Source organism: Carassius auratus, chromosome 10 (assembly GCF_003368295.1).
Source record: "Carassius auratus strain Wakin chromosome 10, ASM336829v1, whole genome shotgun sequence".
Lineage (NCBI taxonomy): Eukaryota > Metazoa > Chordata > Actinopteri > Cypriniformes > Cyprinidae > Carassius > Carassius auratus.
Window position 1 is genome coordinate 8,678,519 of NC_039252.1, and position 26,861 is coordinate 8,705,379.

The window sequence follows — 26,861 nt, forward strand, 5'->3', positions numbered from 1 at the left end:
CCCCAGCGTTGGAAGATTGGAGGTGATTGTAAGGTCTGCCTGGGAAACACGGGCTCTGAGACTATACCGTGGACTTTATACATATGGGATCCACTTAGTTCTCTACATCTGGAACCCAGCCCTCTACCGGTTATCGCCGATTCATTGAGTGAGGGCCAGGCGCTGGACACTCTACCACGTCTGGCTGCCGAGGGGACAGAGGAGCTCAACTTTTTATTATTTTTTTCTCAAATCACAGTTTGTAATGTTGTGAAGCACCTCATAGTTGGTTGCACTGGTTGATGACTAATAACTTTTTAACAAATACTTAAAAAAAAAAAAAAAAAAAAAACTTTGCAGTAAATGAATGGAACAATACTGCCAGAAGCAATGCCACTGAAAACATCAGCAGAACATGGCAGGTGAAGATCAAGCTGACTGTTTATATGAACACATTGATATGAACAGACTATGAAAACATTATTATTATTTTATTTTTTCATTAGAATAATGTTAAACAGGGTCAACTGTGACCCTGGACCACAGAACCTTAAATCGCTGGGGTATATTTTAAGCAATAGCCAATATATATATATATATATTGTAAGGGGAAAAATTATTGGTATATAGTATATAATAAGTGTTATATTAAGTAAAGATCATATTCCATTATATATGGAATCATATATAATCATTTAGACAACTTCAAAGGTGATTTTCTCAGTATTTAGATTTTTTTTTACACCATCAGATTAAAGATATAAATAGTTGTATCTCGGCCAAATATTGTCCTATCCTAACAATCTACATCAATGGAAAGCTTATTTATATTGCTTTCAGGTGATGTATAAAATTAAATTTCGAGAAATTCACCCTTATGACTGATTTGTGGTCCAGGGTCACAACTGTGATTTTGTGTTGATTTTAAGAATTACATTTTAGGTTACACGAAGTGGAATTAAAATTTGTTCCAAAATAATCAGTCAGACTTATTTTAATTCTGCAATTAGATTCTGGTAAAGTAACGACTCTACGAGACATTACTATGTTTTTATTTAGATTTAAACAAATATTTCTGACACATTCTTGGGCCTCATTTTAAAGCATCACAAATGAACCAAGACCTTTTTGAGTCATAGAAGCTGCTATTTTTGAACATCTGAAATCATATCAGTCGGTCTTGGCGGTACTCTGCAAGTGGTATGGTCTGAAACCATTAAATAAGAGAGTGGAACAGAGCAAAGACAAAAAAGTAAGGCCACACAATAGATTGCACACTATAAAATACACCAACAATTGACCCTCTCCGCAAATGGACCTTTTGTTCCGCTCTCCCCAGAGTATTTTTCTTTGAATATAATCCAAGTCTTTTGGCAAGAAAGAAATGATTACACATAATAACAGCCTAAACATCATTGGCACTGACGGCTCTCCATGGTGATACGTTTCACACGGCTCTCTGCTTTTCTTCTAGTTCCTGCGTCACTCGGCTTTCCGGCACATGCTAAAGGTTCTTTAGAGATAAAACAGGAAAAAAAAAAAATCTCATATAATTACAAACATCATTATACACATTGTACACAGGGCAGTATGATCCAAATCTCGCTAGATTGGAGGATCCAAACGTGTCATGGATGAACCCTTGTATATAGTTCGCCAGAATTTGAGGGCACCAACTGAGATTTCATCCATTTTTTTTTTTTCTTCAAACTAAAACATTTACATGAAATTATTGGTAATGATCAAGGCAGTGAACACTATTGTACTGATGTGCGCTTAGGAGATAGCAAAAAGTATAATGGGTGCTCTCTATTTCTAGGTAAATATACAGAGAGTTTATCAGTGGGTACATGACTGCATTTTATAGCCTGTTCTTGATCAAACATCCATCGTGATTTTGGGAAACCCAGTGGCCTGCTTTCCTTCTAGCATAAGATATTCGTGGAAGTTTTTTTTTATGTTCATTGTCAGCCACCAGGGGTTCCTCAATTTCTCTTCAACGGGGCAGTGGTGTTTCTAGTCATTTAGAAGCTCCTGCAAAGGATCTGTTGTTTTTTGTTCCGACTTGTTCTTAAAGATGGCGTGTGATACACACATACACACACACTAAGAGAGAGAGAGAAAGATCAATGTCACTTTAGAGAAGTTCTTTGATTGAGGTCAGAAGAATCCATCAGATGCTTCCTGGTGTTGGTAGAGTCAGGCTGTGTTTACAGAGCCTGATTGACCAGTGCAAAGGCCAGTGTCAGTGTGGCGGCAGAAACACTGATTGAAGTCACAGATGAATGTCTGGCTCTGTTGTTGTCAGCCTGGTGAGAGTCCACCGAGTCAATGGATCCCTCCATATTGGGGTTCAGCACATTCTAAGGAAATATTACAAGCATTTTCAGTTCAAGTATTAAGATTGTGTCATTCAAAATTACTCGATACTCACTAACGTTTAAAAATGCATCTGTATGTGGCATGTCTTTAAAAGTGTAAAGGCGACTTTTATAAATGTGCTCTTGTAAAGCTCAGGCACTTAAACTTTATTAATATTAACTTGATTTGTTATCATGCTTAGTCACTGACAGTGACTGTTGTTGACTTAATGTTTCTGCTGCTGTTTTTCCTGAATGAAGTCACGTCCTGGAGCATGATATCATTAAAGTTAGACTAAAAGATAGAAAGTGATATTGAGGACACTGGAAATACCTATTAAATGTGTGTGTGTGTGTGTGTTTGTGTGTGTAATATTTATAAAATAATTATCTGATCCTCATTTTAGAAATTAGTGCAGCATCATGACAAAATGAAATACAATGATGAAAATGTACTCATGGTCACCTAATTATTATATTGTGATAAAACTAATAATTTCCATTTTATAAAACTGTGCATTGAATAATTTGACAAAAATACATACCCAGCTAAAAAAAAAAAAAAAACTTAAATTTGCTTATGTTCCCTTCAAATTAAGTTTTTTTTTTTTAAACATCGGTAAAGACTAGATAACTGTCAATGAACATTCCATTGATGTTATTGAAAGAAGATTTGTTCATAACTTTAATAGAACATTTCCAGAACTTTAAGTCAAAGTTCTGAGAAAAGTCATTGTTAGATGGGTAGAGAAATATTAAGTTTTAAGGTAGTAACGACTTTCATAATTATGTAATGATGCATTGTACAGGTGAAATGTGTCTTACCTCCTCAGCACATTCAAAGCTGTTAGAACACTTCTGCTCACTGTCCTGTGAATATAGAAATAATTCATATTGTTAGCATTTTGAGACCATAACCTGCATACTGTACTGTTCAGTGTTACTTGTGTATGGCTGCCCTCCATTCATCATTCCATCATAATCTACTGTACATCATTTCAGCCCTGGGTTTAAAAAATACTTACACTAAGCAGTAGTAGAACTGTGTAATTTTGATGTTAAAGTTGCATGTTACTTAGCTTATATATAATCTTATAAGTTTAACATAAAGAGATTGTAATTCATCTGTAGTTTGTTTCCCTTGAGAAGTGTAAACTGTGGCATTCTTAAATAGTTAGACACAACAACATTGTCTCAACCAATGGCATGCAACTCTGTTTGGTTAACATAACAGGTGGGGGTGCAGACATTATCAAGCTAACCCTTAAATACTCAGTAAATTAGAGAAATCAGTCGATTGTACTAAAAATGGAAATCATGTATAGTCGTGTCACATCTGTGCAAAATGTCACTCATATCAACTTCAAGGTGCTTTGAGCCTGTGTTTTTTTTTTTTTTTTTTGTGTGCTATAAAGCAGAAAAAATGCATTAGATACTATAACAGTTGAAAGCTATGACACATATGCAAACACTTAACATGTTCAAGAAGTTTTCAGCTGGTTATGGTTTGTTAGCTACGAAACAATTATAAACATAACACCTCGTCTTTGTGAGAAAAACAACAACAACAAATGCGGCCTCTGTGATGTAAAACCGTAATTAAGAAGCTTTACGAAAAAACGCACAGTGGTTTGCTTGATTGATTCTTTGAATTGCCTTTCCCACAAGGAACATGCAAAGTTTTTGAGCTGTTTATGTTTCAGAAGGCAGTGCTGTAAAATGTAATAGTAAGAAAGAAAGCATGGAATCATTTTTTTTTTCTTTTTTTAATAATAAAACACTTACTTCAGAGGACTAACAAGCTGCTTGAAACAAAGGCAAACAAACAGAAACCCAAGCAGAACTTCACATTGACATTAATAAGCCTTATTAATAACTGATCGTTTCAGTGGCCTATTTAACAGTGCAGTCAAATCCCAGGCTGCATCAGGAAATGGATTTATCTCACAAAACATGAATTTCCTTTTGTACCCATTTATAAACGATCTATGGAAAATTCGCTATGCAGATGTGGACATTTTACGCCCACATTATTTTAACACAAAAACCTGTATACTGTATAAACACCCACCACCTGTAATCGAGTTTAACTAAGTCCTTTCTGCTCCTTTGTAGCAACTTAAACAACAAAATGCCCTTCTTCTTTTGTGATGTCATGTGCTTTCAGTGTTGTAAATATATTGTTCCTGACGAAGGCTGGGTATTTTGTCATGTTTAATAGAGTCTTGAGCAGTTCCAGTAATCTTTCTGCTAATTCATCCAACTTTTTTTTGGATTAGAAAGCAGCTCTTTTGTTTCAGCATCTGTCCAATTTCATGACATTTCTTTCCACAATGTAGATAATTATGTTTTTCAAACATTTTTCTTCATGTCGACAATTGGTTCTGTTCACACATGACCTTTAAACACACAAAAGAAAAATGCAAATACATTTATGGAAAACCTGCATTTGTGAAAGCACCTATTGTCATTCTATTCAGAAACAAGCCTTCTTTTTATGCAACTATAGCAGTTTTCTTCTTCATGATAAAATGTTGCCATGGGTGGAATAGCGTTTGAACAGAGATTCAGCCAGCACAATTATCAAGTAAAGCAATCTTGAAACAAACAAAATCTGATGTGTTATGCCTGACAATGTCCACCCTAAAATTCCCAAAGTGGACTTTTTTGTGGCTAAAATTGCACTCTCAGGAAAAATAAATAAATAAAATAAAATAGGTGTACAGCAGCTTGTCACTGGGGCTTCAAAGGAACACCTTTGTACCATTTTTACTGCTAAAGGATTCATAAAGGTACCATAAGAGTACATTCTAAGGTATTGATAATGCACCCTTTAGTTGTAAAGAATGTACAAAAGTCCCAGCAGGCACAGGATGTCAATTTAACGTTAAGATGAGTTTGGATGTGGCGTAAGATACGTCAAATGAAACTTAGGTTTAATTTAGTATTTGACGTTGACTTAGCATTGGATTTTGGTTACACAACCTAAAAACAAGCTATTGTACCCTTAAAAGTATATTTTTTGCAAATATTTTTCTGACAGAGTAGCAAATCATTAAAAGCATGATATATACTTTATATGTATCATTTGAAAACTGACTATGAAAACTGGTGTTTTATGGACAGCTGGAATATTTACAATGAGATACACACATAATCAGAGAGTTGACATTTTTGAGTATGGCTGCTTATTCAATCAACACATTCCATACTCTGAAATTATTTACTGCGAGTACAAGTTTAATACATTCAACTTGTAAATGCACCAAGTAATCAAGTAGACACAAGCAGCCATGTCAGATAACCACCTTTCACAGATTTGACTGTTGCCTCGTATGACAGTTGCCGGAGACATGAATTAAAATAGTTATTTCCCACGCGACTACATGATATTTCTGTCTGTGGAGTTTTTATAATTTGTTTCAGCATGGATGAGAGAGTACAGTCATTTTCTACAGTACCCAGGGGCTTATAACTGAATCCTCAAGACTTAAGACAGAACTGCGAGGCACGATAGGATGGAAGTGGTCACACCAAGTCATATCTCTATAATTCAGGTCCTTTCAAACTCTAATTAACTGACAAATTAGTGTTTGTGATGACATCACTCATTTGCATGGGATTACATAGCTTCCTGTATGCATGACAAATCATACCAACATCCTTGAAATCAATGTGACAATCAACATACACTATCTAGTATAGAGATGGATGTAAAACTTAATCTTCATTCTGAGAACCAGGGCTCAATATTTCATGATTTTCAGGTACTACAGGCCTCGTTGATGTGGACAGCCATGCTGTAGGTCTGCTCTAAATGGCCTCTGCATGAGCTGACAAATGCTCTCACTTTATGAATTATTCACCTACAATACTGAATTATAGAAAAGTGTTTTACCTTCCACTAGACACTCTGCATATCTTCAGGTAAAACATGACCCCCCCACAAAGAGGAATTCTGCTTCCCTCAGTTATTTTAATGACTGTAATAGTTGGTGTCCCTAAGGTCTGTCCTAGTTTTAAGGGGAGTTTAATGGAACTTGTGTGTTTTGCCTTTGTACATGCACAAAGCAGCGGTACAGGTTTTAGCACTGATCTTGACATTCAGGGCAATTCAGGACTATCCAAATTGAATGTAGGCTTACAGAAATACTAGCACTATTGCCCATTACACTAACAAAAAATGGGTTTCCAGGAGAATCTTGGGTAATGAATGTGTTTTATGACTTTAGGGGCCCTATCATACACTCGGCGCAATGCGCAATGCTCATTTGTGCACTCATGGGCATGCTGGTCTAAAAAAGAGGTGTGTTCAGGCTCATCGTTGGCACATTGCTATTTTAAGGAACTGGAAGTAGACCATAGACCAACTCAAACCTAGTCTAAAGTCAATGGAACAATATTTATTTATTATTAAAAGAGTGCATTAGTAGAAAATGCACCTCTGGGCGGGTCCACAATGTGAGTTCACTTTGGTTATTACAAGGAGGGACGCGCAGCAGCACACAAACATTTTTAAATATGAAACAATAAAATATTAAAATGTAATAGATTATTATTGTGTAGGCTACATGAATATTAAAGTTCCTACATGTCATAATGGCTAGCCATTACATGTATCAGAATTAGGCTGCCTATTTGCTCACGCACAAACAGCTCCATTTCATCTCTGGACACACGTTCTGTCTTTGCACTTGCAAATTCCGCCATGTAAATAGCAAATCCACCATGGCACAAGCGCAACTGGCTTTTAAAGGGAATGGAAGATGACACTCTGATTGGTTTATTGCACGTAACACCTAAAAAACACCCATTACTCACGAAGAAAATGGAGACAACCCATTTAGATCAAGTGCCTGGGCGCGCTGACCATTTTCCCGTCATTAAACTAGCAAAAGTGGATTTGGACACACCCTGAGTGCACCTGCACCGTGCGCTTTAGACCATGCGCCTAGATCGCTAAAATAGGGCCCTCAATTGAACTGTGCAATTTCTGTGCCACTTGCACAAGGGTTGCCAGATCAACACATTGAATAATCAAAATCATAACTGTACAGGCTCTGGTGAGACCATCTGTCTCATCAACAAGCAGAATTTGAGCATTCGTAGAACATTAATTGTGTACAATTAAATAATCCAAAGCATTCCGGTGAAATATAATTAACACAAATGTAGAACCTTTAACCCGGGGGTCAAAATCAACCCACAGCAACCATTTAAAAGTAAAGGCCATCTGTCTGCTATTGGCTAGTCAATCATATAGCACCACCCCAAACTCATGCCATTGGTTGAGCTGTTGTTGTGTCAGGCTAGTTCAAATTCTCAAACAAATGTTTTGAAAACACCTCAGCATGTCAGTGTTTGCACTTTTCTAATGAAATAATCCTGCAGATGGCTTACTTATAATTGTCTCTGCATACTGCACTCTAAGAAAAAATGTGCAAAGATGTCACTGGGTGGTGTCCTAAAGTTCAAAAGCTAAAGTTATATATATGTACCATATTTAGCCCTTACAGTAAATGTTACATATTAGTACCTAAAGTGTACGCATAAGTAACAGTCTTGTAACTTTTTTCTGAGAATGCAGGTTAAACTGGAAAAGGCAAAACTGTTTCAAACATTTCATCTTTAAATTCCTTCATTTTTTTTAGCTTTGGATTCACTGGTTAATAATGTAACACAGTGCAGTGAATAACACAAATTTTCAGACCTACCTGAAGGTTGGCGCATGTGGAGAAAACACATGCACTGTCTATTTGCTTGACATCATTTGAGCTGATGACATGTTTGGTGATGATACCCGGCTGAAGATTGGTCCGTGCTGATGGGACTGCTGACTGAGACTCAGTGATGGGAACTAGATCTGCATCCGTGCCATAACCGAATGCCTGGATAGCATTTCCTGCACAAACGCAAACACACACACATATGCAAATAAAAACACATGGATGAAAAAAACATGAATTTTTAATGTGGCACAAAAAAAACCCTCAGCAAAAGAGATCACATGCCTGTAAGACATAGCATTTCTCATTAATGTGCTATTTAGGTTAAGCCCATTAGGATGGCTGTTCAGGCCGAGAGGTTACGTGAGGTTTCATCTCGACTCACTCAAGCAAGTGTTCTCTCTGAAGTCTCGAAGGAAGACCTCGCACTCAGCTTCATGATTTCCACTGCCTCGACAGCCACACCAAGGGGAAATGGTGATGTTGGTGTGGCTCGCATCCACATAGTTTGGAGTCACATCTGATCCTGTAAGGCCAAGGGTAGAGATTCTCATAAATATTCATTAGGTGGGAACATGTTGGTTTATAGATCTTGCTGTCTGGAGTATAATGTGCTGTTTGGCTGAGTATAATGGCCAGAGGTTGTTGGTCTGCTCTCTTTTAGAGGTCCGTTTGTTCACAGCATGACTGGATTCTTAACCCTCCAGGATCCATTTCAGGTAATAGGCTAAAAGTATGCAATTAAAAATTTTCTCTGATGATTTGCAGGCCTACTTTAAACACCAGAAGTAGTAATTATTTTAAATTATTTTATGAAAATTGCCAAAAAGACAGGAAAAAAAGTATATAATACTTGTGTGCCTTAGGGAAAATAATACATGAATGTATCCAAACAAACCTTTTTGCATTTAGTTAAAAATGTATCTGTTACTTAACAGTAAAACGGCTACTAATACAATGTATGGCTCTGTGTTGGTCCTTTGCACTCATGGACATGTATATAATAATAATAATAATTATTGTTATTATTATTATTATAATGATACATACTTACATATATATATATATATATATGTGTGTGTGTAATTGTAGTAAGTAGTCTGATAAAGGCAACATATAGATTTTTTCTAAAGAATTATATATATATAGTGGCTTTTACATTTTAGGAAAAGGGACTCCAATGGGGATTGTTATATTTGAATATACCTTGCCTTCATCTGTTCTCCTGTTCTTTATAATCTTTCTTGAAATAAAATTCCTGATGCATCACTAATTAAAACAGCTAAAGAAGGCAAAGTACATGTTCCAAAGAGTCAGTCCATTAAACTGCGATTCCAAATTCGTATTATTGCCGTGCAGCAGATTTTTCTCATAATCACTCACCAATGAGTCCAACGTAGGACACCAGACAACCGTGGTAGTTATCATTAGGACAGCTTGTTATAGAATGCGATGTCGTCTGGCAATTCATGTGGAAGTCTGCCAGCCTGGATCTAGTCCAAAAACAAAACAAATTATAGAATTTAAGAGGCCTGAAACATTTTTAGCACATTCCACTGAATAGGATTTGGATGCACACTTGAATAAGCTACTAGTCTTTCTACATTTATAAAGCACGATTACAGTACATGAAAGGATGGATTTTCAAATTCTCAAATACCAGCTGTCTGCACCTTCTTTTTAAGGTGCTCCAAGAGTCACACCCTTTTGGATCAAGCTATAAGGGAAGATTTATTCTAATAGTTATTTATCAGCACAGCTGCATCCGCTATCATCAATGCTCTAATATCCAAGACTGAAACAATACACAGCAGTAAATTTGCAATATGAGATGTATTCTGTCAGACCTAACTAGTGTCTGGTGGGGTTCCAATTCATGGCCATTTTCTGCTTGACTCCATGTGGTATTTCTCAAGCAATCTGCCTCAAACAGCCTCTTCCTAGGGGGTTACCTGCATTCAGAAACAGATTGCTCCAAGCACTAGACCTGAGGTGGGCAGGGGGTCACATTAGTACTTATTCTTGAGTATAAACTCTCTCCCCTAGCACTTTACACACACATAAACTCGGAATAATAGCCCCGCGCATCCTTCCTTCACATAATGCCGGCGAGATGGAGAACTCAGGCTCGCTGCCCTCCTGCGAGACCTTGATTAATAGTGAATCATCCTACACGGCAGTATGGACTCCTGACTCACTAACTCAGCTACAGTGTGAATATTAACTGAACCGTTCTTGCTGTTAGGTCCGCAGGTGTTGCCTACTGGGTGTTTACCTCTCAGAACAAAGAATGCTATCTGCATCGCTCTCATGGGTTCCTGCCGAAAAGGTCATCCTTTCTACTCTTCGTTATTGACATGGAAATGGATGTTCCTCTGATGCTTTTTGTGCTGTATTTTTACCCCAAGCTTTATCTCCAGATAAGCTCTGCCGTGACTCACTGCTAAAAAGGCAAAGGCATGAAGGTGTGTGAAATCAGCAATCAAGAAGCGATGCATGCTGATGAGACTGCAACCCAAAGTGCACCGCTCTGAAAGGGTGAACTGAAGTGCTCCCGAATTATGGCACTAGCAGTTCAAAGATATTACTCAATTATTTAAATTACCAACTACATTATAGATTCATTTTTAACAGAGCTGGAGTGTAAGACCTTGCTAACATAGTGCAACTAGAGGAGACTGTAGAAAAATGAAACATGGGGTCAGCTGTAACAGTCAGTTTAACCAATAAGAATTAAGCTACACTATTATACATACATAATAACCAGTGTCCAAAGATGACACAAAAAATAGGACATTGCATAAAAAATAAAAAGTTTCCACAAATATATGAAGCAGCACAATTGTTTTCGGCTTTAATATTAATAAGAAATATATAAATATATTTATTGAACAGCAAATACAGAAAATTCAGCTTTGCATCACAGGAATAAATTACATTTAAATATATATTAAAATAGAAAACAGTTAATTTCATTGTATTAACATTTCACAGTATTATTGTTTTACTGTATTTTCGATCAAATAAATGTAGAAGATTATAAAACAAATGAAAAGCCATATGGGAATCAAAAAGCACAAACAAACAGAAACAGTTTAAAAATATAGAAATTAAATACTACTTTCTTGTCATTCAGTTTTCCTCAGGATCCTGTCAAGAGATTATTTTTAATCCTGTCTTTTTGAAAAGTTATTTTAGGGCCACTGAAAGAAAGTTTATTGTGAATTCAACATGCCACATCACTTACTGTAGCTCTAGTTCTGTGCAAAGATCATGAATATTCTATCAGTCTACCATCATGATTCAACCCCATTAACGTACACAGCCATGTCCTGAAGCAGATACAAGAAGTTCATTGATGTGACACTAAATACTCTTGAAAAAAGTGAATGTGTAGTTTTTACCTCTCCCCTAAACACTCCCCTACCTGCCATTGCTCAATTAAACAGATAACCCCACCCCCAAACTCACACTATTGGTGTAGCTGTTGCTGAGTGAATCTCAAAGAGAGAAACTGAAATCACCACATAAATTAAATGTTTTCTTTTATTTATAAACAACAAACCTTCAAATGACTATTTTCCTGCAAATTAGGTAGAAATTAGAGAGTGTATTTTAATATCCAACATGACAGCATTTTAAGAGTTTGACACTTCCTCAAATTATCCACTTGACACTTGTTACGAGGTTGAACTCACAACATGAAAAAAAAAAAAAAAAAAAAAAAACATTATATATTATATAATTATTATTAGTTTTATTTAATTTTTTTCTCAGCAAATCTGGATGTATTATCATGTGTGTATCATGATGTACAAATCATTTTCTCAAAAATATGTGAATTAAATGAGAGAGTATGTTGGGTCTGAGGAATGTTCCAACAGATTCATAATATTGTTGTATGATGACGTTTGAGTTTTTGGCAAAGCAGAAAAGGTGCACATGGCGTGTTTTGTTTTTTTCTATTAGACCAGGAACATAATAACAATGCTTGCCTAAATTAACGAATCCCTCAGTGGAGCTGATGATTTACATTGTTAATTACCTTCTGGCTGGCTCAAGGAGGCAGAAGGGTGGGTGATGTGTAAATGAATGCCCCTGGTAAGCGGTTTGCAGGGCTGGAGTGTTAAACCGTCATCAGCAGCATTAAATAAAGCTCATTCTGATTATTGTTACCTGTTATTCAGGGACATCTCTAGATGGATGTCACCCTCTCGCTGCCAAGCATCATGTGCATAGAGTTAGTCAGACCTGTGGTGAATTGCAGATGATGAACAAGAGTTACCGTTCCAGGGTTTGGTTTTTCTTTTTACTTTGAAGCTAGCTGGTCTAAGCTGGTCAAACTGATTTAATCAGCAATCCCGAATAAATTAAATGAACACATTTCAAATTTGCTGTTTTGTATTTGGTCCAGTTTAATCATATTTGTGCTCAATCTAACAGTGGTCTAAATGCTTTATACTCATGAATTGGCAAAGATGTAGTTATATGCAGTGTAGCAACTAGATATATGCAGAAACATTACTAATTTACTTATATTTTTCAGTAGGCCTTCATGAGGCCTATCTTAATGATTGTTTATGTAGCCAATAAAACTGCTCTGATTGTAAAAATATATTATTTCTGCTAAATCCATTTTAAGCTGGAAGCTGTTATTTGGAACATGCTAATTAGTTTCATTAGCCTGTAAACGCGTTCCAAAACTAGCTTGACCACCTTCGGCTAATATGGCCATCTGGTTTTGTTGATGGTCTTAGAAAGTCTAGCAGCTTACAGCTAAGGAAAATATTAAAGCCTATTGCGTCTATTTTTTTTTGCATGCAATTTGTCTGTTCAAACCAATGTGTTAACCCTTTGAGCGGTATGGTCCCACATATGGGATTTAGAACGTTTGGTGACGTTGCATAACTGCCAAATTCAAACTGTGCTTTCGTGTTTTACCTGGCGCTGAGCCAGAGAGAGACGTGAAAATTAATGAATTCAAGAGCTGTAAATCCGACAGGACTGTATGAACCGCAGCATGAACAAACATGGTGGCGCCCATCTCACATTACAGATCAAAATCAAGATAATTTAAAAAGGCTTTTAAACGCAAAACACACTCATTTACACATATTTGTGAATCGGAATATCAGATTGCTCATGACATGGTATGCAAATTTGTGAATACTTTAAATAAAAAAGGAAAAACAAAATAAAAGCGATCCATCTGTCATACAGTGTTTTCATGGCAGCGGTGTGTCACGTGACAAGCCGCATCGCCATGGAAAAAGTAAGGGGAAACGTTCTAAAATAATGGTCGCCTTAAAGCTGCAGTAGGTAACTTTTGTAAAAATATATTTTTTACATATTTGTTAATTAGTGAACGAACTCCATCGCACACCTGTAAGTGATAGGTGCGTAGAAAATAAAGACCAGGTGGGTCGTATCAACATATAAGGAACTCCCACACACTATCTTAACTTGCAAATTAAAATTTTAATCACACCAAGGTTTTGGTCACACGACCTTCATCAGGAGACTGGTCGTGTGACCGAAACGTTGGTGTGATTAAAATTTTAATTTGCAAGTTAAGATAGTGTGCGGGAGTTCCTTATATGTTACATATTTGTTAAACCTGTCATTATGTCCTGACAGTAGAATATGAGACAGATAATCTGTGAAAAAAATCAAGCTCCTCTGGCTCCTCCCAGTGGTCCTATTGCCATTTGCAGAAATGCATCCGCTCCCGGTAAAAACAACCAATCAGAGCTGCGGTCCGTAACTTTGTTTGTGTTCAAAATGTAGAAAAATTTATATAATAAGCGAGTACACCATGAATCCATTTTTCAAATTGTGTTTTTAGCTTGTCCTGAATCACTAGGGTGCACCTATAATAAGTGTTTATATTGGGACTATTTTAGATTGCTTCGGGGGTACCACAGCGGAGTAACCCAGTACCTTTGTGATTCTTCATAGACGTAAACAGAGAGAAGTAGTTCCAGCTACGATGTTCTTCCGCAAGACACAAGCAGTTCTGTTTATTAACCGCTAGAGCGTCAAAAGTTACCTACCGCAGCTTTAAAAAAAACTAACTCTGGGCGGACCGCTAGAATATTTTAAACTCACCACTGAAAAGGAAAAAAAAGAGAGGATTAATTATTATACAGATTTATTCTCTGACAATAGGTGGTGTTTTTAGAAAAGCAGAAATACCGGGTTACATAATACTCTACACTACATAATATAGTGAGCTTTTAATACAGTAATACAATAAGCTTTTAATCAAGCAGCTCAATGTTCCTTTGTTATTAGATCTAAAGTGAAGTTTTTGAATTAGTAACGGAGGCTTGGACTAAACCATTAAACTGTGATATTGTGATTAGAATCCATGGTGTAAGTAAGTAGTACTGCACAAAAGAGGGTTTTTAAAAACACTTTATGTATGTACACACTTGTACCATCGAACTGTTACATAAATGCAAAATATCACACTCGTAACCATGCGCTATGGCTGTTTATCAGCATATCACACTGCTACTCATGTAAAATTGCTCATTTATTTTGAAAAAGACTTTCGTGTTTTAATAGTTTCAACATTGTTAGTTACTCATTGTTAGCTATTTCAAAAAAGAGTTACTTTACAATAAATGAATAGCTTTGCCCAGTGTTTTTGGTGTTATATAGCGACACCTAGTGGCTTGGATGATTCAGTTTGTTTAGCTGCAAAACTGTTTGATTTCTTATTTATTCCGTTTCAGCTGGTGAATCACATACATGCTGATCAATACTCTGGTATATATTATATTGAATCTTTAGTATTTGTAGTATATTGCATTTGTTGTTTTTGTTTAGTCTTAGTAACTACTTTGTTTACTGTAAAGAGCACAAGCTAAAAGCTCTATATAAAACAAAGTATTATTATTAGTATGATTTATGATATGATTTAAACATTGTGCAGCCCATTGGGGGAGATCCTCTTCATGAAGAGTAAGCAACTAATATATCTGAAAGTCTAAGAATAAATCTCTATCCTTTCATTGACATTTCTGTTTAATGATAATTTCTTTTAAGCAAAACATTTTTTAAACTTTAACAACATTACTTGTGTACCATTAAGATGACAAATGTGTTTCATTCTTCAGCAGCGAGTCATGGCAGCCCACTCATTTCCTAATTGAAGTGTTTATCACTGATGATTTAGGAACAGATGGTTGGGATGCTTGTCCTCTTTATACTCTGGCCTCAGCCCAGCATGGATATCCGCAAACAATAGACAGCACGTACTCGGACAAGCAGAGTATCAAGGCCAAATATTTCAGACAGGCTATGACTCTTTCTGTTTCTACAGCTGATTTGAAAATTGTCCTTCAGCTGTTAGGTTGTTCACAGAGTTTCTGAACATATCCTGACTATATACTGTAATAATAAGTACATGTACATATTTTCGTTTGGGAATTTTGTCTTGGAGTCTTTAGCTATGAAATAAATGGGAAGCACTGTTTATAAACTCTAAACTTGTACCTATTTTTAATGTGATTTATTTCCTGTGACTGCATGTGTGTGAATATTTTTACACTTGTGTGGTTAAATTAGCCTCTTCTAAGAAGTCCGGGAGTCCAGCGGGATTTAAGACCATGACCATGAAGTCTAAGCAACAAGACCATGAATCATTTACATAACTCCTGAAGGCACACTGAATTTAATAGCCATGTCACCTGACTCAAATAAGAGTCTACGACTGGCTTTTTCAGCATTCAAGCTTAAGCCAAAGCTTCATCTGTATGGTAGCTTATTCAAAATGCTTTTGGACAATTTCAAAAGCTCAGATTAATATTATTTGTGTTCAGGTATGATATGTAAAAGTGTATGGAATGTATTAAAATGCACCACTAAACACTGGCTAACAAATAAATAATGCATTTATGTTAAAGTAAAAGATGAAAGCAACCAGGAGCTTTAATGATTAGAGGGATGTGGCCGCCAAAATGTTTTTAGGCCTTTTAAAGTAAGTAAATCCTACATAAAATCTTGAGATTAGCAATTGGCATGAGAACTGCCATTTATTGAGTGTACTTGTCCCATTACAACATTGCAGTTGGCCCATAGATAATATGCCATAGGGATGGATGAGGCATTAATGAATTAAATAAACTATCACTAACTAGTAAATAAGCACCAGTTTTTGTAAAATTACATATCCAGCAAAATATATTTTTCACTTGTGAACAATTGCATTATTTTATTTTAAACGTCCTTATTTGAAAGCACTTTTATAAAACTATGGGCCATTTGGTGTCTCTGGAAAGTCCAGGATATCCTCCATAAGATACACTAAGATTACAAACAAAATGCCCTTTACAGATGACACAATGAATGACATATTCTCAGAAAGTTATTCAAGTATAACAATACATATGAGTTTGTCTGTTTACTGTATCCTCAGCCTGGTCCCTGCACTGAGTCAGTTCTGTTGTTGGATGTCCTCCAGTCTCCTGCTATGGGAAAGGCAAGGTGATTTCTGGAGGCTATGACAGATAGAAAGGGCAGCCAAAGTCCTCAGGTTGGCCTGGTGGGGCCCTCGCTTTTCTCTCAGTTCACACATCACACAGTGTTTGAGGTCTAAGGGTTTGGAGCCCAATGGCCACACATCTAACAAGTGCAGGAGTTAAGGATGCATCATTTTATTTAGACGCTTTCCAAAAAAAATCGCCAGAAAGATTTTTTTTTTTTTTAACACTTTTAAATAAAATGACAACGGCACTGTGGCATTTCATTTAATGCAATCTCTAGGTCTTGCAATTGAATTAAATAGTGTTTGTGACCCCCAGCTTGTTTTTAAGCATGAGTAAGAAGTTGGCTTTTAGAACTGCTATTTCTTTCAGTGTATTTCAATGTTCGGGCAGTCTCTTGCAGTCCCAGGTGACTGTTGATGAATGACACATGAACTGAGAGAGTTGAGCACAGGCTCAAAAGAGAATGTTTCATTTGACACAGCCCATCGATTTTCTCCTAGTTCACCATTCTAGGTTAATTACCATTCCCCACTCGATAAAACACCTATTCTACATGTTGCTAATAGACTGTTAGTGTTCACTGGTTGCATGATTGATCACTGATTTTTTTGTTCCTCTGACATTAAGTGATAAAACATTAAGGGTCAAGACATTGCAAGCTTGAATATACCGTATACTGATCAAACCTTATGGTCGATGCAGTGCTGCAAATGGCTGTCTGTCAGCGTTTGGGTCAATAATGAGCTTTTAATGGGTTGTGTGTCCTTGGCTATATACTGAAGATTACATATCGGTTACTTGTGTAGTGAAGTGTTTTTTGACCTCCTAAGGATTCAATCTCTAGCATGTTTTTGAGCGTATGGATCTCCTGCTGATTCAATGTTTGTAATACATGTTGAAAATATGGATCACCTACTGATACAATGTTATTTATGTTGTTTCTATTTAGAGTTGACCTACAACAGCTACTCAGTAATAGTCAATAATACAAGTAAAAGACAATTAATTGTATTATTTCTTATTCGTGTTTGCACTGTTGACTTCAGGGATTCTGCACGTTGGTTTAACCACATGACTCTGATTTGACAGAAATATTATTAAATATTAATAAGCAGTGAAATGGTTTCATTTATTTTTTCAAAGATTTTTTTTTTATTACTATTATTTTTTAATTTAGCAATTTAACTTCTAAATGAGGAATTTATTTTCTTAATTATGATATCAGGGCAGTTATATTATTATGACATGGTGTACACAAAAGAGGCATATCCAAGTCTTTTATTTATTTGTTTTTATGATAATATTTTATGTAATTATGGCATCAGGACAGTTGTGTCATCGTGACATTTGACTTTGTTTCCTACGAAACAAAATGTATGTGTATACTTTTAATTAAGAGACTAAACAACTAAGGAAATAAATAAAACAGGTATATTCAAGTCATTTAACTTTTTTAATTAAACTTTTTCTCCTAATTATATCTTGACAGTTTTATCATCCTAAAATTTTCGACTTTGTGGCCTAAAATTATCAATGTTAATTTGAACTAAAAAAAAAAAAAAAAAAAAAAAAAAAAACATTAAATTAAAGTAATTTTATTTTATTGTCAAAATATTTTTTTTCTTAGTTATGATATCAGGACAGACCTGTCATTCTGATATATTACTTTGTGGGATAAATAATAATAATTAATAAATTTGAAATTAGAAAATAAAATAATAAATAAATGAATAAATGAACTATGGCTCTGTAAATACTGCTCCATCTGAAAGCATGTGAAAATACCACATGTAATAACATGTTTATACTCCAAAACCACCTCATAATGCCAGTCAAGTGTGTGAAATAAATACTTCTGTGAGATGATGTGGTTTCTTAAACAGAATAAGGCATACAACATATTTCATAGTATTACAATTATAAAATAATTATATATAAAAACAAAAAAATAACATATTGTCATAGTCCTGTTTATTAGTCACGTTGCATCAATAAAAGCAGTTAAATCTTCTGTTTATTCAGCTACTGCTTTATGGTGTATTTAGAGTTTGGCCTCTGGCCTTCAGATGAAGATTTACTACTGATCACAGAACTGTGCTTCACTGAACGATACACATGATAATCACAGCTTCGCCTTGTCACGAATGGAATTTCATTCCGATTTATCGTGCAACCCTAATTTAGATTTAGAAATGAAAAAGTAATTTTGACAAAAGTCATTGTAGGTGTAAATAGATTTTTTTTTAATTGTATTTTTTTATAAATTAATAGATTCAGGTCAAGGGAGGGGTTAAATATCTTTGTCATTGTTAGACCTTCAAATATTTCATAGAGCATGCATATATAAATCCTTTATCAAAAGTGTTAGCAAGCAATTTGTTACATTTCTGGTGCCGTGACCCAGATGAAATAACCTTACCTGCAGAGCGGATCTGAACGGCAGGTCCTCCTTAGCTCTAGACAGTTTGGTTTTGTCTTCTCCTCAAAAGAACACGCAGGCATGATGGTTTGCCGGCGACGTTCGGCACACGCTTTATCCCGACAGGAGCAGAAGAGCAGCGGGTAGCTAAATTCTGTTTGCACGCGGTCGAAGAACTGCCGCAGACCCCTGTGACAGCGCTTTCGGTTGCAGGGCTCCTGTGCTTGCTGAATGGGAGTTGCGGGGCTGCAGGTGGCCATGAGTGCAGTACGCTGTTTCTTGCAGGTGTCGTTGAGGTTGCAAGCTTTTGCCGCGTCCAGGCATGGATTGCAGTGCTTGCCCGTGTCAGAACACAGATTCCCTTTTGCAGTAGCGGAGTCCATAGCTGTTGGCACAGATAGAGGAGAGCAGTGAGGGTCGGCATGCTTGGTTAAACAAAGACAAGACAGATTCGAGTGAAAATACGTATTTAGATGTGTCTACTCAGGCACACAGGCGAAGCACTGTCAGGTAGCTTCAGCTTTTGAGCCTGCAAATGTCAGTGCACATGTATTCCTCTAATAGAGGTATTTTGCAATACTCGTACATGAAAATAATCAAGACAAGCACATTTATCAAATATTACCCTGGCTGTGCACGCATCCTCCAAATTAGCCTCTATTTACATCTCTGCTTGAAAACTATGACATTTTATGACCTTTTCTGACTTTTTGATAAGAGCTAACATGATCTCTAATAGCGTTTTTCATTCCAACATGCACAGGCGGCTTCATGCTAGTCAAGCTTTTGTCTTTTGAAGCATGTTTAATTAGATTTTATACCAAATGAGAACTGCTGGATAAGCCATTGTTAGACGTCTTGGGTGGTTCTTAGTGAAATAGTTCTTGATTGTCATTTAGAAGATAGTCTCAGTCTTTTCTGAGTTGAAATTCTTACTGAGATGGCTTTGCCATTGTCATGTTCCAGACTGAGACTGGTCACACTAGCATGATTTTGTGAATCTTATTTAACTATCTACTTTTGGAAACACTCTTAGTCTAAAGGTTGTTAAGGCAATATTTACCCAGTGATATTTAACATGTTATGTTAGTCCTTTTGGTTTCAAGAAGTAGATAATTGTGAATGCTCTTTTACATTCAATTCTGTCCATTAGTGGAGCTGGATGCATATTTCACTGAATGATGTGGATGAATTTCACTGAGCATTCCTGGAACTTGCATTTTTGTGTCTATTCTTTTTAGCGAATCAATGCAGTATAACCAATGTTTTATAAAATACAACATGGCAGTGCAAATGAACTAATCACCCTTATGAGTTCATTCTTTTTGGTGAATCTATAACATAAATTGTGACCATGTTTTAGCCAGATTCCCAAAAGTATGAAAACTATATTTTGGTGATTCACAAACATGCAGTCATTGTGGTCTTATTCCTTACAGATGGTGCTTAAAATCAAGTATTATCAGTGGAGTCTGATTTCTTAGTGTATCAAAAACATGCTGCACATCCTATGTATAAGCCAAAAGAAAGAAACCTATTTTGGTAAAAAACAAAAACAAAAAAAAAACATTGTTGTATACTGCAATGAAGCAATCGCATACAGAAAAACACATGGGAAATATTGTTGGGACAAATACAACTTTTTTGCCTGTGTGGGGTCTGGCAGCAGAGACACAGCCCCTGGAGACTTCCTTTATCTGTAATGAGTGTGTGTGTTCTGATTTATTCTAACCAGTGTGTTTTTTAAGGAGTCTTAACATCCCACCCCAAAAGAACACCGGCCAACACTTCCTCATGTTTCCAAAACTCATTATCTCATTTTGCATCTTAAAATACGCTGATAAAACTCACAGTTTGCAAAGGGCAAAACTGTTCAAGTGAAAAAAAAAAGGAAAAGCTCTCAAGTCCTGCCAGAAGTGATAAATATTCTTTGCATATATGAACGCAATGGCCAATTAGCACTACGCCAGAGCTACCTTGTTATCTCTCTGACAGACAAGGTTTTTACAGTATCCTCGGCTCAAAGTTTCCTCGCTGCGCGCTCGCACATGTTTTATTAAAGCTGAGGGAATCAGGCAGGGGCTTCAAAACAGATCTCACTGAGGCCTCGCTTCTCACAAGGTCATGTAAGTGGAAAGTGTACCTGTCCGCTGATTGCCTCACTAGCAAAAACATCCCTGCTCTCTTGCCAGACAACCGCTCCTCACCCTTCTTTCCAAATGACTTATGACGCATACACAATCTCTTCTTCAGAAACCCCTGGAAGTCCTCAGACAAGGACTGTGTTCATCATACAGCCTGTTCTTAATGGAACTGATAAAAACAAATAAACTTAATATGCATGTTTTGGAATCATAGCTCAAATATTTATGCTATAAAAAAAAATCTGGCTTCAATATTTGTATTATTAATATTTTATGTGCTAAATCAAAATAATCAAGTACAAAATTAAGACTGGGGGGAATATCCATAAGCCCTTGTGCTTTAGTAATTTAATTATATATTTTTGGTCAAAGTATGGTAGCTTAAGGGTACATGAAGTAATGCAAGTTTGAGTTCTCTTCAGTACTGCTACTGTTGTTGGTATTCGTTTTTCTTGCTGTTTCGAAGAGCAGTTTTATGTGAATTACTGGGGAGAAAATACCCAATAATTTCAAACACTGCAGTATATATTGATTCCATACTGGTTAGCGGGCAATATTGGAATTTTTTTTATTGTATTATTATTGTTTTTGTTTTTTTTAATGAATGCAGTTTTTACTATACTGTATTGTATACAAATGTATGGGTTAATATCTTATGTCTGGTAATTAAAGCTGCAGTCTGTAACTTTTGACGCTCTAGCGGTTAGTAAACAGAACTGCTTGCGTCTTGCGGAAGAAAACTGTAGCCGGATCTACTTCTCTCTGTTTATGTCTATGAAGAATCACAAAGGTACTGGGTTACTCCACCGTGGTACCCCTGAAGCAATCTAAAATAGTCCCAATATAAACATTTATTATAGGTGTACCCTAGTGATTCAGGACAGGCTAAAAACATGATTTGGAAAATGGATTCATGGTGTACTCGCTTATTATGTACATTTTGTAAATTTTGAACACAAATAAAGTTACGGACCGCAGCTCTGATTGGTTGTTTCTTAACAGGAGCGATGTATTTCTGCAGATGGCAATAGCACCACTGGGAGGAGCCAGAGGAGACTGATTTATTCTACTGTCAGGACATAATGACAGGTTTAACAAATATGTAAAAAAAAATATATATTTTACAAAAGTTACCTACTGCAGCTTTAATTTGATCAAAAATACAGTATCATTGATCATTTTAATATGTCATTTAAGAATAGAAGTCTTCATTTCTTTTTAAAAGAATACAATTCTTGTATTGATAGCCATTGAGAAATGTCTCTTTGTTCTGAATTGGGTCATAGATTCAAATCAGATTTTCTTTGATCTTTTGGCATGTAAGAGGTCACTGTACTATAAAATCATGCTGTGAGTTTCAGAGCCCAACACTACCTTGTTTCAGGTTCATTGCACCAGATGACAGACTGTTGAGAGTATGAATACAGTGATCTCATCATTGCAACTGCAGAGATCATAACTAACACTTATGTACATGAATAAGATATTCATTGTGCAGTGTAGAATGTATCATTGATAATAAAGTTGCGCTGTGTGATTCCAGCGATTATAGAGCATTCATTGATAGTTTCCTGTGTATAATTTAATCACATTTTAAAAAACTGATTAGTTTCACTAAATTAAGGAAAACAACATGTTAGTCTCTAGCTTGATCTACTGATGCAAAAACAGCAATAAATGATTTTGAGACAAAGAACATCTGACTGTACACAAACTCATTATGTATTAAAAATCACTGCAGATGAGCTTTAGAATTACCGTGGTTACTATGTTGTGGTATTACTGTCAGTAATTGTTTGCACCGAAAGTGCGACTTATTTACCAAAGACTTATTTACCTTTGATTATACTGAGACATTCACATAGTTGAAAATAAATAAGCACTTTCCTAGGATTCGAATTAGGGTTGCATGATTAATTGAATTCGATTGCATTGCATATCTTTTACTGAAGCACAGTTCTGTGATCAGTAGTTAATCTCCATCCGAAGGCCAGAGGGCGCTTTATGCCCTGCAGGAGAAAGGAAATGAACGTCATTCCAAGGTTGTGGCTAGAAGGGATACCCGCTGCGGCCAGAAACAAACAATGAAGCCGTAGTTCACTCACAAGTTATGCAAAACACACTATTATGAAATCAATTAAATTGTTAAGCGATTATGACAGCAGGTTGCATTGCTTGTCAATGAACTACGGCTCTGTGTAGTAAATGCTGCTCCATCTGAACCCACTTCTGTATACCATCAAGCCTTTACCCGGCGAGTTTGAGTCGTTTAAAACATGCATTTGAAAAAAGCAACATGTGTCAAACAATCCAATATATACTGAAATATAACAAAAATTATAATAAGAACTTCGATAAACCATATATTTTCATAGCCCTGTGTTTATTATTCATGTTGAATCACTGAAAGCAGTTTATTCTCCAGTGGGCGGTGCCAAAGATGCAATGCTGTAGAAATAGGCGTTTATCTGATTCTGCTCGTTTGCATTTTTACATCCTAAAGTGACTTTAATCTGAAATAAAATAAAAGCTGTTTTGGACTAACAAAGAACTTCTGAGCTCTGAAATGCAATTTTGAAATGAATTTTATAGTACAATGATGACCTCTCACATGTCAAAAGATCATCTCAATGCCTGACCCCTTTAAAGTGCTATCATTCACCTGAAACTTTCTTTTTGATTATTCATCACGCTCACCATAAACCAACTCCGCAAAATGTGATTATCATGCATCCGGCACCAGGTTAAAATAAAAATTAATCCATGCTCCTCAGAATCTTTTCTTGCTTTTAAATCCGCTGCCAATTGCAGAGCATAAACACTCTTTCAACATCACTCCCATCTTAGCTGGCTGTTCCACAGTAATCAATTGGAAACACTCATCGAAAGCATCCTTTAATGTTCCACTGTTCTCTCTATATAGTGTGGCCATTATTTTTTTATATATATAAAGTCCCTTTCTATTATCCTCTTATCTCCCATTCCTGTCTTGAGAATCTATCACACCCATGTCCCATGACAATTCTTTAAAGAACCAAGCAGATGTGAGCGGTCATCTGTTCATTGACAAATGAACAGGAGATCCATGTAACAAGATGTCTGATTATTTTTATGTTATGAGTGCTTTTCCAGTCCTGCTTTAGAAGCGAAACGTGCGCTCAGAGGTGTGTTGTTTTGGTCCTGATATTCATCTTATCTCGTGTCAGAGGGAAAGGGTCTCTAACAAATCTTCAAGGAGAGCCAGCTTACGGAGGCTTTCGCCAGCGAGGGAAAAGAATTATGAAAGGAAAATATTTGATTATGTTTTGGCCTCAGCCCTGATGGGAGGAAATCTGCTGATTTTAGACTGCATCTCGCACATTTTGCGTTTGATTGAAGCGAATAGTCATATTTAAGGGAGACTAGGTAGTGTGAAAACGTAAAATTTGTTTTATAATTCAATTTGTGATCAGAGATCTGGTGTAATCTGAATCAGCATGTATTTTTATATATAACATATGCAACTGTAAAAAAATAAATAAAAATCCTTCCTTCAAATTGCTCACATACTGTAAATTTGAGTGCATTTTCATTTCAAGATGCAATGAATGTGAGGATTTGAACATTTCTGTATAGACTTTGCTTAAGGCAGTTGTTGAAGTGTACGGTAATAATTTGAGCATTTATTCATGTGTTACATGTGCTTTTTATCGTCACATACAGGCACTTTAGAAGTAACTCACAATCTATGTGCATTATGCAAATATTCAAGGATCAGTGCCGCCCTGTGTATTCAGGTCACTTAGTAGATTATTAATACAAACACCATCTCGAGTGTGCTTGTTAGTCCATGTATTTAGTCTTTTTTTCTTATGCTTGCAGAAAAGCTATTTAGAGGGTTCAGATTTGATTTCACAAACCTGTAAATGAGTGTTTCTTCAATTACAGGCACATGTGTATCCCCGGGGTAGCCTTTTATTAAAACTAACACCTTTTTTTATTTTTTTATTTTTGTTGTTATATGAAGTCGCTGTAGAATTCTTGGAAAAATCTCACTAGGCTTTCCTAATTTATTTTTGCTGCTTATAAAGGTCCTTGACTTTTATGCTTGAAATATGAAAATCCATCACAAAATACTAATTAGTAGTAAACAAGAAGGAATAAACAGAGAAAAAAAAATAATCATTGTGAATTGTTATTTAGATACTGTTGTAGTAGCCTATTTATTCATATTTTGACTTGGCTTCTTCATTTACATTTAATTTCGTTTTAATATTTTTTTACTAGTATTTTTGTTAGTTTTTATTTTAAAAACATCTATTTTAGGTAAATAAATAAATCAGTTTTAGATTTAATCATTTTAATACTTTAACTTATACTTATGTTAGTCTCTTTATATATATATATAGGAGTTAGCATTTTAATTTTCATATTTTTAACATTATTTATTTGTTTGTATTCAGAATAAGTAAAATTACACATAAGAAAGGTAGCACAGGTTTCTGGCATTTTATCACAAAAACAACGTAAAATTTTATTTTCAGCACTGAATACTTATAAATAAATAAATATTCACTGAAGAAGCACCCAGAATTAGTATAGGTATACAAGGAATTGGCTCTGAAATAAGCTGCATAAAATAAAACTTAACATGAAGCAAATTCACATTTCATGATGTGTTTTTCTTACGTGGGAATATAAAAGGGCAGAACAGCAAAACGGGTGTAAGACAAATACTGCAGAAATAATTGAAACTGTCATGCTTCTCACGCAACACCTCCTTGCCTATAACGTATGAAAGCATTTTCTAATAGTGCATTTACTACCTATATGTACCTGACATGCCAAATAATTCTCAATATGACTGCATATATGCCTGTACATAGTCTAAAGCATCTGCAACCTGTAGAGATGGTTTTTCAGATGGCCTCCTAGTCGGTTTTATATAAGGCTACAGATTACCTCTGCTGTGATTGAAGAAATGAGAAACGGGAAACAGTCGCATAAGGAATAGGAAAAAATTTTTTTTTTTTTTTTTGTGGCTGTGTGGTGGATAGCTTTTGTTAAAAGCCGTCAGCGAGACCGCAGCATGAGTTTGATTTTCTATTTATTTGTTTTCTGTTTACCTTTTCACCAAAAGCCCTGCCAACTGGTTTCTGCCTCCCATAAACCGTATTCCAGCAGCCAACTTTTGGATACTTAAAGGTCCTATGACATGAAAATTTCACTTTCTGAGGTTTTTCAAGATTAATATGAGTTCCCCTAGCCTGTATATGGTCCCCAAGTTTCTAGAAATTTGAATCGGTGTAAATTGAGATTTTTCTATCTTTCTCTGCCTTTGAGAAAATGGAAGCTCAATCAGGCTGATCTTGAATCTCCTCGTTGTGACGTTGCAACGAGAATTGTTACCACCCCTTTCTCTGCTTTGCCCGCCCAAATATTTACATATAATTCAGCACAGGCGTTACAAACAGACTTTTATGATATGGATTCGACAGCACCGGCACAAACAGTGAGTAACAGTGTTCATTAATGCCTGATCTGTGATCAGTGATTTCTGATGTGTAGCTAATCATTCAAGTTCACACAGACTTTCTTTCTAAATCGTTTAATACTGATGCATCAGTTAATCAAGCCAGTGACTAAACGATCAACTTCGCGTTGTTTCTCTTAGTAGCATGAAACAAATCTGTTATTTAAATTGTGATTTAACTACAGAGAGCGATCAAAGAAAGCTCACTTTTTTTCCGGAGCTGTTA

General features: G+C 35.9%; 1 protein-coding gene across 1 annotated transcript in view; it reads right to left on the minus strand.

Moving 5' to 3' along the window:
• Positions 1-985: 985 nt before the first annotated feature.
• LOC113109724 (GDNF family receptor alpha-2-like) overlaps positions 986-26,861 on the minus strand; it is a 50,422-nt gene continuing 24,546 nt past the window's right edge. Inside the window, exons 4-9 of the mRNA XM_026273464.1 lie at positions 18,980-19,364; positions 9,449-9,558; positions 8,451-8,591; positions 8,054-8,241; positions 3,165-3,209; positions 986-2,342 (exon numbers count right to left, since the gene is read on the minus strand). Of these exons, the coding sequence (XP_026129249.1) occupies positions 2,190-2,342; positions 3,165-3,209; positions 8,054-8,241; positions 8,451-8,591; positions 9,449-9,558; positions 18,980-19,364 (1,022 nt within the window). The 3' untranslated portion in view covers positions 986-2,189. The remainder of the gene's footprint in view (positions 2,343-3,164; positions 3,210-8,053; positions 8,242-8,450; positions 8,592-9,448; positions 9,559-18,979; positions 19,365-26,861) is intronic.